At 39.5% G+C, this 15,522-nt stretch overlaps 1 protein-coding gene across 2 annotated transcripts in view; it reads left to right on the forward strand.

Moving 5' to 3' along the window:
- Positions 1-6,462, forward strand: part of GTPBP6 (GTP binding protein 6 (putative)) — a 31,585-nt gene extending 25,123 nt beyond the window's left edge. For both annotated transcript variants that reach the window (XM_083361514.1, XM_083361515.1), the window contains 2 exons: positions 4,876-5,028; positions 6,260-6,462. In XM_083361514.1, coding sequence (XP_083217640.1) covers positions 4,876-5,028; positions 6,260-6,398 — 292 coding nt within the window. In that variant the 3' untranslated portion in view covers positions 6,399-6,462. The remainder of the gene's footprint in view (positions 1-4,875; positions 5,029-6,259) is intronic.
- The last annotated feature ends 9,060 nt before the right edge of the window (positions 6,463-15,522 follow it).

The following is a 15,522-nucleotide window of genomic DNA, read 5'->3' on the forward strand; positions in this document are numbered from 1 at the left end:
GAGGAAACAGAGGAAAATGGTGCTGGAGGAGATCAAGCTATAATTTCTTTGGATGATCCTAGAGAGCAAAGAGTGACGCGTGCTGCTTTAAAACGAGCAAAGAAAATAAAAGAACAAGATCAGCAAAAGTCTTCAGATTCTTCACAACGCATTCATAGCCAAGCTGTGGGAGGAGCACGGCCTAAAGAAACTAGTCCTATCAAAGCTGTGGTCCAAGAGCTTTTCGAGGATATACATGGCAACTAAATTTTTAACCTGGAATGTTAATGGACTAAACTCACCGCAGAAGAGGAAGAAAGTTTTTCAATATTTAAAACAATTTAAGATTGATGTTATATGCCTGCAAGAAACGCATATTAGAGTTTTGGATCAAAAGTACTTATTGAACTCGAGGCTGGGTACGCAATTTGTTGCTTCTGCAGAGAATAAGAAAAATGGAGTGGTTGTTTATGTTAAAAGTGCCTTAACAGCGGATCTAATTGAAGCAGATAAGCATGGAAGATATGTTATGATCGAGCTGTTGTTAGAAGGTAAAAAGACGCTTTTAGTTGGATTATATGCACCAAATCAACAACAAGCTGACTTTTTTAGTTTACTTCATACAAAGCTTACCCAGTTGGATTATAAATCCTTTATTTTTATGGGGGACTGGAATGGAGTTATGGATGTACAGTTGGATAAGGCTGGAGCCTTTAAGCGCATTCCAAGTCACGCTAGATTGCCTAAATCTTTTTTTGAAATGAAGGATGACCTGGAATTGCGAGATATTTGGCGTGAGAGACATCTGCAGGAGAAGGATTATACATTTTATTCTGATAGACACCAATCTTTTTCGAGGATTGATTTTATTTTGTTGACTAATGATTTTCTTCTGAGAACTAAAAAGGTGAAGATCTGCGCAAGAACTATCTCTGATCACAGTCCAGTGTGGTTGGAGATTGATAAGGAAAGAGGAGATAGACGCTCATGGCGCGTAAATGAGAATTTGTTTAGAAATCAGAGAAATGTGGAAGAATGCAAACAGCGGATGAAGGATTTTTTTGAGATGAATATGAATAAGGGTACCTCTATGGATATGGTTTGGGATGCTAGCAAGGCCTATATGAGAGGGGTGTTGATATATATGAATAATAGACATAGACGTGCAGTGGAAACTAGAAGGAAAGAACTGGAGAATGAAATAAAGGAAAAAGAAAAGGCTTTGATTTTGAACCCAGAGGAGGTGAAGATCAAGGAGGCTATTAGACTGTTAAGAGGACAATTTGATAAATTAATGGCTGATCAAGTGGCGACCAATCTGCGGTTTGCTAGGCATAATACTTTTTGCAATGCTAATAAACCAGGCAGATGGTTAGCTTATAGACTGAGGAAAAAACAAAGGGCATCTAATATAGATAAGATTGAGTATAAAGGAAGGGTTGTGTATCAACAGAATCTTATTAAGGATGCCTTTGTGGATTTTTACTTGAAATTATATACTAAAGAGGACATTAATGCAAAAGATATTGATACGTATTTGGAGAAGGCTAGCATCCCGGTTCTTACGCAAGTACAAAAAGAGGGGATTAATCAACTGATTACAGAAGAAGAAATTTTTACAGCTATTAAGGAACTGAAGGTGGATAAAGCACCAGGCACGGATGGCTTGACTGCGGCCTATTATAAAAACTTACAATTAGAGATGATAAAACCGTTAAAGGAACTGTTCCAGACAATCCAGAGGGGGGGAAAGGTGCCCCCGTCTTGGAGAACAGCTTTTATCTCTTTGATTCCGAAGGAAGACCAGGATGCTACTTTAGTTAAAAATTACAGACCGATATCGCTTTTAAATACAGATTATAAGATATTTGCTAAGGTTTTGGCTAATAGACTGATGAGGGTTCTGCAACAGGTGATTCATGGGGACCAAACGGGGTTTATTAGTGGAAGACAAATGAAAACTAATGTGAGACATATAGTTGATGTGTTAGAGTTTTTGGAAAGGCACAACCAGATCTCTGCTGCGCTAATCTTTTTAGATGCTGAAAAGGCTTTTGATCAATTGAACTGGCAATTTTTGTTGAAAGTTTTAGACAAAATGGATTTTGGGGAAATTTTTTTACAACCGATTAGGGCATTATACCAAAAACAAACTGCCCGAATTATAGTTAACAATAGTTTGACAACAGTATGTAATATTGAGAAGGGCACAAGGCAAGGGTGTCCGCTATCGCCCTTGTTATTTGTGTTAACATTAGAGATATTATTGGTTAAGATTCGGAATTCGGAAAAAATTAAGGGGATACAAGTTGGAGATCAGGATTACAGATTGAGAGCATTTGCAGATGATCTGGTTGTTACAGTGACCCAGGCAGAGAACTCTGTTGTGGACCTGATGGAGATAATAACACAATATGGGAAGGTTTCTGGATTTAAAGTAAATATACAGAAAACTAAAATTTTGGCTAGAAATATGACAGTTTCGCAGAAGGCTCTCCTAGAAGGATTAACTGGATTTGAGATTGTTAAAAGGGTTAAATATTTGGGGGTGATTTTGTCGCCCTCTAATACAAAGCTATATAAAAATAATTATGAAAAGTTATGGGGGAAAATTCAAAAAGAACTGGAGAGTTGGGAAAAATTGCAATTGTCTTTGTTGGGACGGATTGCAGCAGTGAAAATGAATGTCCTGCCCAAATTTTTATTCTTATTTCAAATGATACCGATTCTTAAGAAAGATTCTAACTTGGAGGAATGGCAGCGTGGTATCAATAAATTTGTGTGGGCAGGGAAAAAGCCACGAGTTAAACTTAAGATTATGCAGGATACTCGTGAGAGAGGTGGCCTTAAAATGCCTAATTTTAAATTATATTATGAAGCTGCTGCATTAGTAGGAATAAGTGATTGGATTAATTTGACACAATCGAGGTTATTAAATCTTGAGGGCCATGATTTGTTGTTTGGCTGGCATGCATATTTGTTGTATGATAAGAAGGTAGATACTGTGTTTAGGATGCATATTTTAAGACAGGCACTGCTGAGAGTCTGGAAGAAGTATAGACATAAGTTAAGCAGCAAGATACCATTGTGGGCAATCCCAAAACACGCAATAGAAAATATACATGCTGGTTTCAAACATGATGAGACTACTTACAAGGAAATTTTAAGTTTGGAAAGGAATATTTGGTGCTTGAAATCATATAGCTTCTTGCGAGAAGAGAAGGTTGTTCAGACTTGGTTTCAATATATTCAGTTACGGGCCAGGTGGAAAGAAGACCAAAAAAATGGATTTGCAATGACTGATGAAAATTTGATAAAGCAAATTAGAAATCAAGGACCAGCACATATTAAACGGATATATCTTGCATTGATAGAGATCGATTCAGAAACAGAGCTTGTTAAGGATTGTATGATAAAATGGGCCCAAAACATTCAGGAAGTTATTACAATGGACACGTGGGAAAAGATCTGGGTGAGGAATGTAAAATTCACTCAAGCTCAAAATCTTAGAGAGAACTTTTATAAAATGTTTTATAGATGGCATCTAGATCCTAAAAAGCTTGCAAGTATGTATCCGAATTATCAGCCTAAGTGTTGGAGGTGTGGTGATGAAGAGGCAACATATTTTCACATATGGTGGACATGTAAAAAGGTCAAGGCTTTTTGGATAAAAGTCTGGTGGAATATGCAGAAGATTTTTAAATGGAGGATAAAGTTTTGTCCGCAATTTTTTTTGTTGGGAATAATTGTTGACGCTACAGTTGTGGACTCCAAGTTGATGTTGAATTTAGTTACGGCAGCAAGACTTTTGATAGGTCAATATTGGAAGAAAGAGGAACTGCCGACTATACAAGAGTGGATTTTAAAGGTTTCCGACTTGGCAGAGATGGCGAAGATTTCGGCCTATTTGAAAGATTACTCGCAAGAACATTATATTATGGAATGGAGAAAATGGATTGAGTTTATCCAGAACAAGTATAGGGTTAAGAAGTTTTATGTAGCATTCGAATAAGTCTTCTTTCGTTTTCTTTTTTCTTTTTCTATTTTAGTCTTCTATATATATTTAATAATGCTAAGTTTTGTTTGATCCTATATAAGTTAGAGAGTGATGGATTTTAGAATTTATAGTTGTTAGTACATGGTTGTTTATGATTGTTTTTTTATATATATATACCTTGTATTTAGCTCTGGGAAGTCCGGGGGGGGAGGGGGGTTGGGGGGAGGGAGGGGGGGAAGGAGGGAGGGGGGGAGGGGGGAGGAAGGGGGGAGGTAGGGAGGGGAGGAGGGAGGGGGAAGGGGGTTTTTTAAAGGAAAACTATTTTTAAAACTTTTCAATAAAAAACAAGTTTCTGAGGAGACTATTACCTATCTTACTTCATCCCATCACATGGTAGTTGGTGTAATCCAGGGGTCTTCAAACTTGGCCCTTTTGTGACGTGGACTTCAACTCCCAGAATTCCTCAGCCAGGCATGCTGGCTGAGGAATTTTGAGAGTTGAAGTCCACAAGTCATAAAAGGGCCAAGTTTGAAGACCCCTGGTGTAATGGTTCAGATTTTGGAGAACCAGGAAAAAAAAAGACTCCAAATGAACATATACATGATTTCTTTCCCCCTTCTGATCCTCTCTGGTACTTTTAAATGATCTTCCAAACAAAATTGTCTTAGTATGTAACCCTACTAGACACTTAGTATGTAATATAGGTTATTTTCCTACAGTATTAATATATGATAAATACTCATCAAAAAAATAAATGGTTCTTATTTACTACAAACGAAAATATGAAATCTATAGTCCTATGAAATGTGTCTGTTATATAAACAAGCTAAATTTCTATAGTTATTTCACAATTGTCTCCTGTGTCAAGGTCTATTTTTATGATGTCTGTTTACTGCTAGGTATCAACCTAAAGAAAAAAATGCTATAGTCACTTCAGCTCTCCTTGAACATGGTTTAAAAGAGCTGAAAGAAGAAATTGAGGCAAGAGTTTTGAAAGGAACTGGGAAAAAAATTATAACAATTAAAATCAATTTATCTGGACCTCAGCTCAGGTCAGTGACAGCTACACACCAGCAATAGCTGGAAAATCAAGCAAATTAATATCAAAATTCTACATTTTAGAAACAGTTTGCTTTTTGGTTCTTTTTGCTGTATTGACTCTTTAGACAAGTTTAATACTTGTTCATTCAGGTTTATTTGCTAAGCCCATTTAATATCTAAAAATATTTTTTTGTTTATTTATTTAGCGTATGGCTGGTCACACACAATATTAAAAGCACTTCATATTTACAAGTTAAAACAGTTAAAACAATTAGAAGCAATAATAAAACCTAAGAGAAAAACAGAAATAACATTTCAGAGTTTAATGTCTAGTTTGGAAATCCAGTCAGTAGCTGCCGTTGTTACGCAAAGGAAGTCCTTAAAATCTCCTGGGTATTTTTTATTAGTGCATTCCCTCACTATATGTTGGATAGTCTGTCGGGGTGCCCCGCAATCACATTGCACTAAAGATGTCTTTTCCCATTTATACAAAGAGTCGGTGCACACCCCATGAGTCGTTCTAATTCTATTGTATGACACCCATATGTGTCGGGGTAGATTAAATCCTGGATTAAATCCTATTAGGATTAATATGCTCAGAAATATCTTGGGAGGTATAGCTACTCCATACTTCCATCCACTTTTGTTTGTTTAATAATTGTTAATTTATTGGCTGCGCATTTACACAAATGCTGCCCTGCCAACAGTAAAAAACCAAGCTATAGATATTATAGTGTAAGCTGCAGAAGACTGGTCACATGTTGTTAAATGAACCCATTATTCACTATGGGGCAGTTTTATCAAAAATTGGAAGTTTCAGATGCTAGTTTTCTGCAAAACTGTCTTTAAAAATGGCCACCAGACAGCAGAGTGCTGCAAATTGCAATAAATGCCACCATGTTCCTGAGCACCCAAATAGCAATCACATGACTGCAGGGAGGGCAACTATTGGAACCTCGGATCTGGGTTGTAAATCCCCTTTTTGAGGTAGATGATAACTTCAGACAGTTACTAAGCAAATGGTCATTGAAGATTACCTGTGTCAAACCTCAGGAAACCCATTTCAAAAAGTTTTCCAAACTTATCATTTCAGATTAAAATTATTCAATTTTACAAAGAGTAAAAGAAAACACACAAGCTTGGGATACATTTCTAATCCTCAAAACCATGGGATTTGTGATACTATGATTAATAATGTTATTTCTCTAGTAATAAAACACCGGTTGTATTGTATCATTACAGTTGGTTGTATAAAGAAGCAATAGTACAAGAAGTTGATGTTGCTCCTGAAGATAATACAGCTAAAGTAAAAGCCATCATAAGTGACTCTGCCCTATGGAAATACAGACGTCTATTTCCTCAGTCTAGTTATTTGTCTTGATAGCCACAGCCTGCTTTGCGTCTGGGAGAAAGGTCCTCCAGCAAATTTTTAACAGAGAAGATCTCCAATCAGAGTGATGAGACTATGTACACAACGTTGACTCCAGTGGGCTTAAAAATATAAACATGGTTAATAAAAATGTTACTCCTGATATAAAGTTGTCAGTTTTTCAACACTGAGTTAGAGATGACAATGAGAAGGAAACTTCCAAGATCATTTTAAATTTGTGTACAGGAAGTAGTTATCTACATGCATCAGCTGAATAGAGGTTGAGGTGTTTCGTTTATTAAATTCCTATGCTGCCCATTTTACTGTCAAGCAATTCTGGGAAGCTTGCAACATCATAAAAACAGCAATATAAAATATTAAAACACTGAACATTAACATAAAACTGGGTAAACTAAGAACCTGGTTGTAGATGAGATCGTCTTCTTAGCCTACTAACTATCTATAGCATGGGAACCATCATCAGGGTTCCAAGCCGATTGGCAAAGCCAGATTTCCAGCCCTTTCACAAGGCTAAGAGAGTTAAAATTAGTATGTTTAATGCTGGAGAATATATACTTATAGGGGTATATATGACTTGGTTTTGATTATATGATGTATGTTGATATAACATCATTTGGAGTCGCTTCAATTGGAATAATGTATGATTGCTTTACATGAATTGCAGATTCTTAAAACTAAAAAAAATCTATAGCTGAAGAGAAGGGGAAAGAAAATAAGCAGCTCAACCCAGAAAAGCACAGCTCAAATGGGCATAGCTAGGATAATATGCTGCATGCTTATCCGCATGGGTTGGAGGTCTCAATGTATAATATTACCCATTAGTTTAATACTATGTGTGGGCTATAGAATTAGCTGCTGTCACTCCTGTTACAGGTATTGTTGTGAAAGATTCTCAGAGCAAAGATCGCAACAAACAGTTATTCGGGATGGTAGATCAAGAAAGTGGCAAGGAGGGTGCTCTTCACAGTCCACTTCCATTCCTAATCCCTTGCCTGTGAAATAAGATAATGCAACCTCATAAACCTCAGCCATCATAAAACATTTTCCTTTCTTCAGCAGAGTTAAGTCCTGCTTCTTTGTTCTTTCAAACAAAATTCCCAGGGCAATGCTGAACTAGACCTGGAGAGAACAAGGTTCTAGGCTACTCCCTCAGCCATGGAAATTTTATTGACTTTGATCCAGTCAAACATTCTTGGTCTGATCTGTCTCATCATATTATGAGATTAACTGGTGGGTAATCTTATGTAAACTGTTTTCTGCTGGAGGAAAAAAGGGCCATAAACCTAACTATTAATATTTAATTTACCAGTCAGTACTTACATCACAACCATATCAACTTTGGGTATATTAAGATGTAATGACTACTGTTTACTGTTATGACAACATAAAATTTATACAAATTCTCAATCTAAGAATATGAAAATAGAATACAATATAATAAGTCTTTATTGATTAGCCCTTGGGCCATATCAAAGTGCAAAGTTCCAGCAATAAATTGTTACTAAAATTTGATAAAGGCAATTTAAAGTGGAATTTGATAAAATACAATTTAAAATGGAATTTGATAAAATAAAATTTAAAATGGAATTAAAATAAAATACAGTTTAAGATGAAATAGTAATAAATTACAATCTAAAATGAAATTGTAATAATGTACAATAATTTAAGGTATAGATAAAATATAACATTATATTTCAGAGTCGCCCTTACAATCTACCCCAATCAGTCCCACATATGCAGTTCTCAACCGGATCATTTTGTTTAAGTACTGTGCTACGTTAAATGTTATTTTCAAGTTCTGGCCGGACATAAGGTAAGTTATTTTGATATGGGGATCCCAATGGGTCATTCATCTGGTATATAGACCAAGATACCTGTTGTGGCCCGAACCCCGGAGCCTGTCCTACCCGAGGAAGAGGACTCTGAGGATGATGGGGAGGAACTGGCAAGACCTCCCTCTCTGGGACCCTCCCCTCTGGCAAGGCTTCCGTCTCCATCTGAAGGCTGACAGGAGCAGCCTGTAATTAGCCAGGCTGGGAGTGAGCCAGAGCAGCTGCAGCAGATGGAGAGTAGCGGAGATGAATCATGGCTAGATCCCCAAGAACGGCGCAGAACCAAGCGTTTACAGCAGCGTAGGAAGAGTAGGAGGGTCAGGGATTAGCTGAGTCACTGAGCCACACCCCACAAGGTACAAAAGGGGGTGGTTGCTCTCAGGACTTTGTGACAATAATTTATTCTGGTCACATCTTCAGAATTCTGTCAGATTTACTACCTGTTTGAAACCCTGGCCTGAATTCTTGACAACGCTTCTGTACTTCTCTTTCTGGACTGTTTGCTTGGACTCATTTTGAGTAATTGTTTGGAAGTTATCTCATTCCAGCGGACAAGGCCTTATCAGAAGGCAAATACTAAAGCCTGAGGAATTAACCCTTGCTAGTCGTGCCTGCTTGTCTGTCTGTTTGTAGGGGGGGACAGAACAATACCTGTCTCTCACCCTCTTATACAGGCAACAGTCAAATAGGATGTGAGCCAGGTCCTCTACCTCTGCCACTCCGCAAATGCAGAGATGCTCATTGTACGGTATAGCATGAAATCTCCCATATCTGACCATTGTGTCAAGCTGTTCGAATCTCGCTCTCGTAAATATCTCCCTAAGATGTTTTGGGAGAATACAATATAACAAGAAAAACATTGATGATTTCAGCCACATTGCACTTGTCTGCTAGACTTTTTTAACTCTTTGAAACACTTTGAGCAGACCTTCCATCACCCTCTATGAAGGTTAATTGTAGTGATATTGTGTATTTTGAAGCTTTATTCCACCTTGGCTTTGAGAATTTCTTGTACAGGTGAAACTCGAAAAATTAGAATATTGTGCAAAAGTTCATTTATTTCAGTAATGCAACTTAAAAGGGGAAACTAAGATATGAGATAGAATCATTACATGCAAGGCAAGATAGTTCAAGCCGTGATTTGTCATAATTGTGATGATTATGGCGTACAGCTCATGAATACCCCAAATCCACAATCTCAGAAAATTAGAATATTACATGCAATCAATAAAACAAGGAGTGTACATAGAACAATATCGGACCTCTGAAAAGTATAACATGCATATGTACTCAGTACTTGGTTTGGGCCCCTTTTGCAGCAATTACTGCCTCAATGCGGCGTGGCATGGAAGCTATCAGCCTGTGGCACTGCTGAGGTGTTATGGAAGACCAGGATGCTTCAATAGCGGCCTTCAGCTCGTCTGCATTGTTCGGTCTCATGTCTCTCATCTTTCTCCTGGCAATGCCCCATAGATTCTCTATGGCAGACATGTCAAACACAAGGCCCGGGGGCCAGATCCGGCCCACGAAGTGGTTTCATGTGGCCTGCGAAGCCATACTGGAAACAGTGAGGGAACGGCCCCCACTGCCTTGGCCCTGGCCCAGAGACCCTCCTGCCAGAGACCCTCAGATCTGTCCCACTCCTGCTCAGGACCTCATAGGCACCCTTGATGCGAACAATGTAGAGCTGGCCATGCCCACCCAGTAAGCCATACGCACTCTAGCCACGCCCACCCAGTAGGCCACGCCCACCCTGGCCATACCCACCCAGCCCCCTGAGGGCAACCGCAACGCTGATGCGGCCCTCAATGAAATTGAGTTTGATACCCCTGCTCTATGGGGTTCAGGTCAGGTGAGTTTGCTGGCGAATCAAGCACAGTAATCCCACGGTCACTGAACCAGGTTTTGGTGCTTTTGGCAGTGTGGGCAGGTGCCAAGTCCTGCTGGAAAATGAAGTCAGCATCCCCATAAAGCCCGTCTGCGGAAGGAAGCATGAAGTGCTCTAAAATCTCCTGGTAGATGGCTGTGTTGACCCTGGACTTAATGAAGCACACTGGACCAACACCAGCAGATGACATGGCTCCCCAAATCAACACAGACTGTGGAAACTTCACACTGGACTTCAAGCATCTTGCAGTGTGTGCCTCTCCATTCTTCCTCCAGACTCTGGGTCCTTGGTTTCCAAATGAAATGCAAAAGTTGCTCTCATCAGAAAAGAGGACTTTGGACCACTGAGCAACAGACCAGGTCTGTTTTTCTTTAGCCCAGGTAAGACGCTTCTGACGTTGTTTGTTGTTCAGGAGCAGCTTGACAAGAGGAATACGACATTTGAAGCCCATGTCTAGGATCGGTCTATGTGTGGTGGTTCTTGATGCACTGACTCCAGCCTCAGTCCACTCCTTGTGAAAGTCCCCAACACTTTTGAATGGCCTTTTCTTGACAATCCTCTCCAGGCTGCGGTCATCCCTGCTGCTTGTGCATCTTTTTCTTCCACACTTTTCCCTTCCACATAACTTTCTATTAATGTGCTTTGATACAGCACTTTGGGAACATCCAACTTCTTTTGCAATTACCTTTTGAGGCTGTCCCTCCTTATGGAGGGTGTCAATGATGGTTTTCTGCACAACTGTCAGGTCAGCAGTCTTCCCCATGATTGTGATTCCTACTGAACCGGACTGAGAGACCATTTAAAGGCTCAGGAACCCTTTGCAGGTGTTATGGCTTAATTAGCTGATTAGAGTGGGACACTTTGAGCCTAGAATATTGCACCTTTTCACAATATTCTAATTTTCTGAGATTGTGGATTTGGGGTTTTCATGAGCTGTACGCCATAATCATCACAATTATGACAAATCACGGCTTGAACTATCTTGCTTTGCATTAATGAGTCTATCTCATATATTAGTTTCCCCTTTTAAGGTGCACTACTGAAATAAATGAACTTTTGCACAATATTCTAATTTTTCGAGTTTCACCTGTATAGCTAACTGATCATACCAGAATTTCTCCTAAGCCTTCATTCATTGCTATTTCTCTTATTTGGCCTAATTTATTGCATGTTTTTGTAGCCTCCCCCTTCACCACTTGAAAATTTAAGCCACTGAAACTCATCTGCAGTTATAAAATACAACATAGTTGCATGACTTCCAGAGTTCCATGTGCCACTGGCATTCCTCCAGAAATCACTACTGAATTGTATGTTTCACTGCTACAGAAAGGGAATATGATTAAATGTACAAGAAGTAATTATATTAACTTCAGCTAATGTAATGTTAATACAAATTAATTTGTTTTAAATGTGGCTTTTATTTGGGTATCAACTTTTTGGGAAATGTTATCCACAGTATATCTAAGTGTGACCTTGAATTGAAAAGTGCTGGCCAAAAATACTTAAAATTTAGAGCTGGCTGTCCCAGAGATATTTCTTTTTAATTTTATAGCTGCATTTATAGAAAGTTGAATACAATTTTCTATTTTACAGCAGCCAATACAGCAACAAATAACCTGTAATTGTACACATTTTATACTTCAAAAAGTTAGTCAAACCTGAAATAAATTAAAATATAGAATTAAAAATCAGTGCATTTTGCTTTCTGCATCATGCATACTGCTAAGCGTCTGGCCTCTTTAAACACTTAAGGTTTTATAGTATACAGCACTATAAGATGTAATTATATTTACATTCAAGTCATTTGGCTAGATTTCAATTCTGCCTACAATTGCCTTCTGAATGTAAAAAGGAGAAACTAGGCCTTCCCTCCTTTGTTCCCAAGAGCTCATCAGAACTCAGGAAAATGTAGCTCATTTCTACTAAAACTTTGCATGCATAAGATCCCATATTCAATTATTGGAACCTCCAAATAAGAAAAGCTTGCTAAAAATCCTAAGAAACTGGTATTGCTTAACATCAAGTTTTTGGCTAGATGCATAAATAATAATACTCAAACTTGATAACTTTAAGGCATGTGAACCTCAATTCTCAGAACTCCCAGGCCAGTCTGCTGGCTGGGAGATTTTGGGAATTGAAATCAGTATGACTTAAAGTTGCCAAGTTTGAAAAACACTGACTTAACTAAATGGGTGAGTTTACTTATTGTGCTAAATTCTTAGTACTAACTCATATTTGTCAAGTTGTTATGATCCAGGTCACAGAGGCAGAGGCAGGCTTCGATAGGGTCCTTCATGGATCTGTTAAGTCCACAACAAATGGACCTAGAACATTCAGCAAAGCTCCACCCCAAACTTCCCTGAAGGCACCATCCCACAAATTAAAGCCAATAATCATCAGAGCTGAAACACAAAGGCAAAGAGGAAGTCCAAAAACAAGGTGTAAGTCCACAAGGCAAGGTCCATAAGTCATACATAAGATTCCAGGTCCATAGTACAAGGTTAAGAGTCCACAAATCAGAGTTTTCCCAAAGCCAGGGAAGTGCATGCCAATGCAAACAATTGTTCCTCACAAAGACACCCTCTCTAGCTTCTGCTTAAATCAACCCAAGCCAGGTTCCTTTTGAGGAGAAGCGGGGTGACCTTCTCACTAGCAACCTCACAGAGCTTCTTTGAGCTTGGCTCAGCTCTGCTCCACTCTCCGTACCCTCAAGATTGAATGGGAGAAGCAGCTGTTCCTCATCAGAGGGGATCTATAGCTTCTCAACACTACTGCCTGTTCTGCAGCCGATCCTCCCCCATTTATGACAGTAGGCAGCTCCCCATTCAGTTGATCACCAATGCCTGAGGGGCCTGGGGCAGCATCTTCTTAAGCCCCTGGCCCCTCCAAACATTCCAGAGATGTGCCATCCCCATTGGACGGTCCCGGTTCCAACTCCTCCTCCTCCAAATGAGGTCAAGACTCAAGTGATATGAAGAAAGCATTACTTACTAAAATGCACAACTTCTATTCAAGCATGATTTTTGGATGGTGTGATGACTCACAGGCACATCAGGAGGGGATTTGGTCAGTGGCTCCGAGCAGCTGGCTGAGAGCGATTTGAATGAAGTGCACCTGAAACAGGACAACCCTGAGGCTTCAAGTGGGAAAAGCATGCAGCTGCAGCCAGTTAGTGATGAGGAAGAGGAACTGCCTTTTCCACCTGATTGGAGAACATGTAGGGCAGAGAAAAGACAGGAGCAGCAAAGGTCACCCTGATTACTCATGAGGAGGTAGCCTCGTCCCTCTTGATGGGCTGCACTGTTTAACACAGCAAACAGATGGAGACAACGGTGGGGACATCTTTATTTCTTAGCTGCATGTTTTCTGGTCTTTGTGATTCCTGCCTTGCTTTGGATTGATACTGTGCCTTGATCTGGATCCTTCCTTGTGAACTCTGGACTTTTCCTGCCTTGTGAACCTCTTGTGTTGTGGATTTAGTTTTACGTGGTGGATTTGTCTTATTTGGGAAACTTTCAAGTGCCTTGTGGACTCATTGGCCATTGCTCTGTGGACTAGCATCAGTCTGCTTTTGGCAGGACTTAATTGGGACAGTTCTGGAGTTTTCGTGAAGGAAATTGTTGGGGAACATTAATAAACCTACTAAAGTGCTGTTACATGTGTGTGAGTGAGCAGGACAGCACAGATGGCAGTCAAACATACTAATTCATAAAAGTTCACCGTGTTTCAAAACTCTGTAGATGTTGCACGTTTTGCAGGAAGACCATTTTTTCCATCAAGGATTTAAAAAAAAAACCTTATCACATTTTCTACAGTGATCCATAGTTTTTAAATAAGTACTTAACTGCAGGTTAAAAATATGAGGGAGGTGAATTATTTGCTGTATTACCGTATTTTCCGGCGTATAAGACGACTGGGCATATAAGACGACCCCCAAACATTTCCTGTTAAATTATAGGGTTTGGGCTATACTCGCCATATAAGACTACCCCTCTTCCAAGGCACACCAAATAAAAATTTAAAAACATCAGATTTGATTTTAATATGGTAATTTTAATTCAAATGCTTATGACTTGCAGGTGCTTAGTAGGAAAACTGTCACTTATAAACATAAGGCTGTTTGTCATCAAACATGTAAACATAAAACAGTGCAAGTGGATTAAATAATAATAATAATAATAATAATAATAATAATAATAATAAGAAGAAGAAGAAGAAGAAGAAGAAGAAGTAGTTGGAGGGGACCTTGGAGGTCATCTAGTCCAACCCCCTGCTAAGGCAGGAAACCCTATACCATTTCAGACAAATGGCTGTCCAGTCTCTTCTTAAAAACTTCCAGTGTTGGAGCATTCACCACTTCTGGAGGCAGGTTGTTCCACTGGTTAATTGTTCTAACTGTCAGAAAGTTTCTCCTTAGTTCTAGGTTGCTTCTCTCCTTGACTAGTTTCCATCCATTGCTTCTTGTCCTGCTTTCAGGTGCTTTGGAGAATAGCTTGGCTCCCTCTGCCTTGTGGCAACCCCTGAGATATTGGATCACTGCTATCATGTTACCCCTCACCCTTCTCTTGTTAAACTACACATACCCAATTCCAGCAACCGTTCCCTATTTTCCTAATTCAGTTTTTCACTTTTCCTAATTCACTCTAAAGCTTTCCCTGCGCAGAGCCTTAAGTAACACCAGTTGCCTGCAATTAGTGCAGGTTCGCATCCCACCAGGCTCAAGGTTGACTCAGCTTTCCATCCTTCCAAGGTAGGTAAAATGGGGACCCAGATTGTTGGGGGCAATAAGCTGACTTTGTAATAATGCTGCTTGGGGTGGTGGTGAAAGCCCTAATAAACAGGCATATACACAGAATGAAGGCTATTGCTAAGCACATTGATTTGTGCTTTAAATTGTAAGCCACCCTGAGTCTTCGGAGAAGGGCAGGATATAAATGGGATTAAAAAAAAAAAAGACCAAATGGGAGATCCGCTCCAGGTTTTCCAGCCAGGCTGCCCAGTTCCTGAGTCAAATGTGTCCTTAGAGCTAAGCCGCTGCTCTGGCTGCTGCCTTCCCCACCTGCCTTTCAAGTTGGGATATACTACAGCTGCTCTTCAACTTTAGAAGGAAAGACGCCCAGACCCCAGCCTGTAAAAAATCACAGACTGCAGCTTCTTCTCCAATTGGTCCCGCTTTCCCTGCACAGAATAAATGGGAGATCCACTCCAGGTTTTCCAGCCAGCCCTGTCCCTAAATTTTCAGCACTGGGCATATAAGATGACCCCTGACTTTTGAGAAGATTTTCATGGGTTAAAAAGTAGTCTTATACGCCGGAAACTACGGTATATCCTATTTTATCCTTGCAGTTAGTCCCATCATTTCCTTTCAAAACATGATCAAAATACAATAGCAGAG

The sequence above is a fragment of the Vipera ursinii genome, assembly GCF_947247035.1.
Source record: "Vipera ursinii genome assembly, chromosome: 4".
Classification (NCBI taxonomy): domain Eukaryota; kingdom Metazoa; phylum Chordata; class Lepidosauria; order Squamata; family Viperidae; genus Vipera; species Vipera ursinii.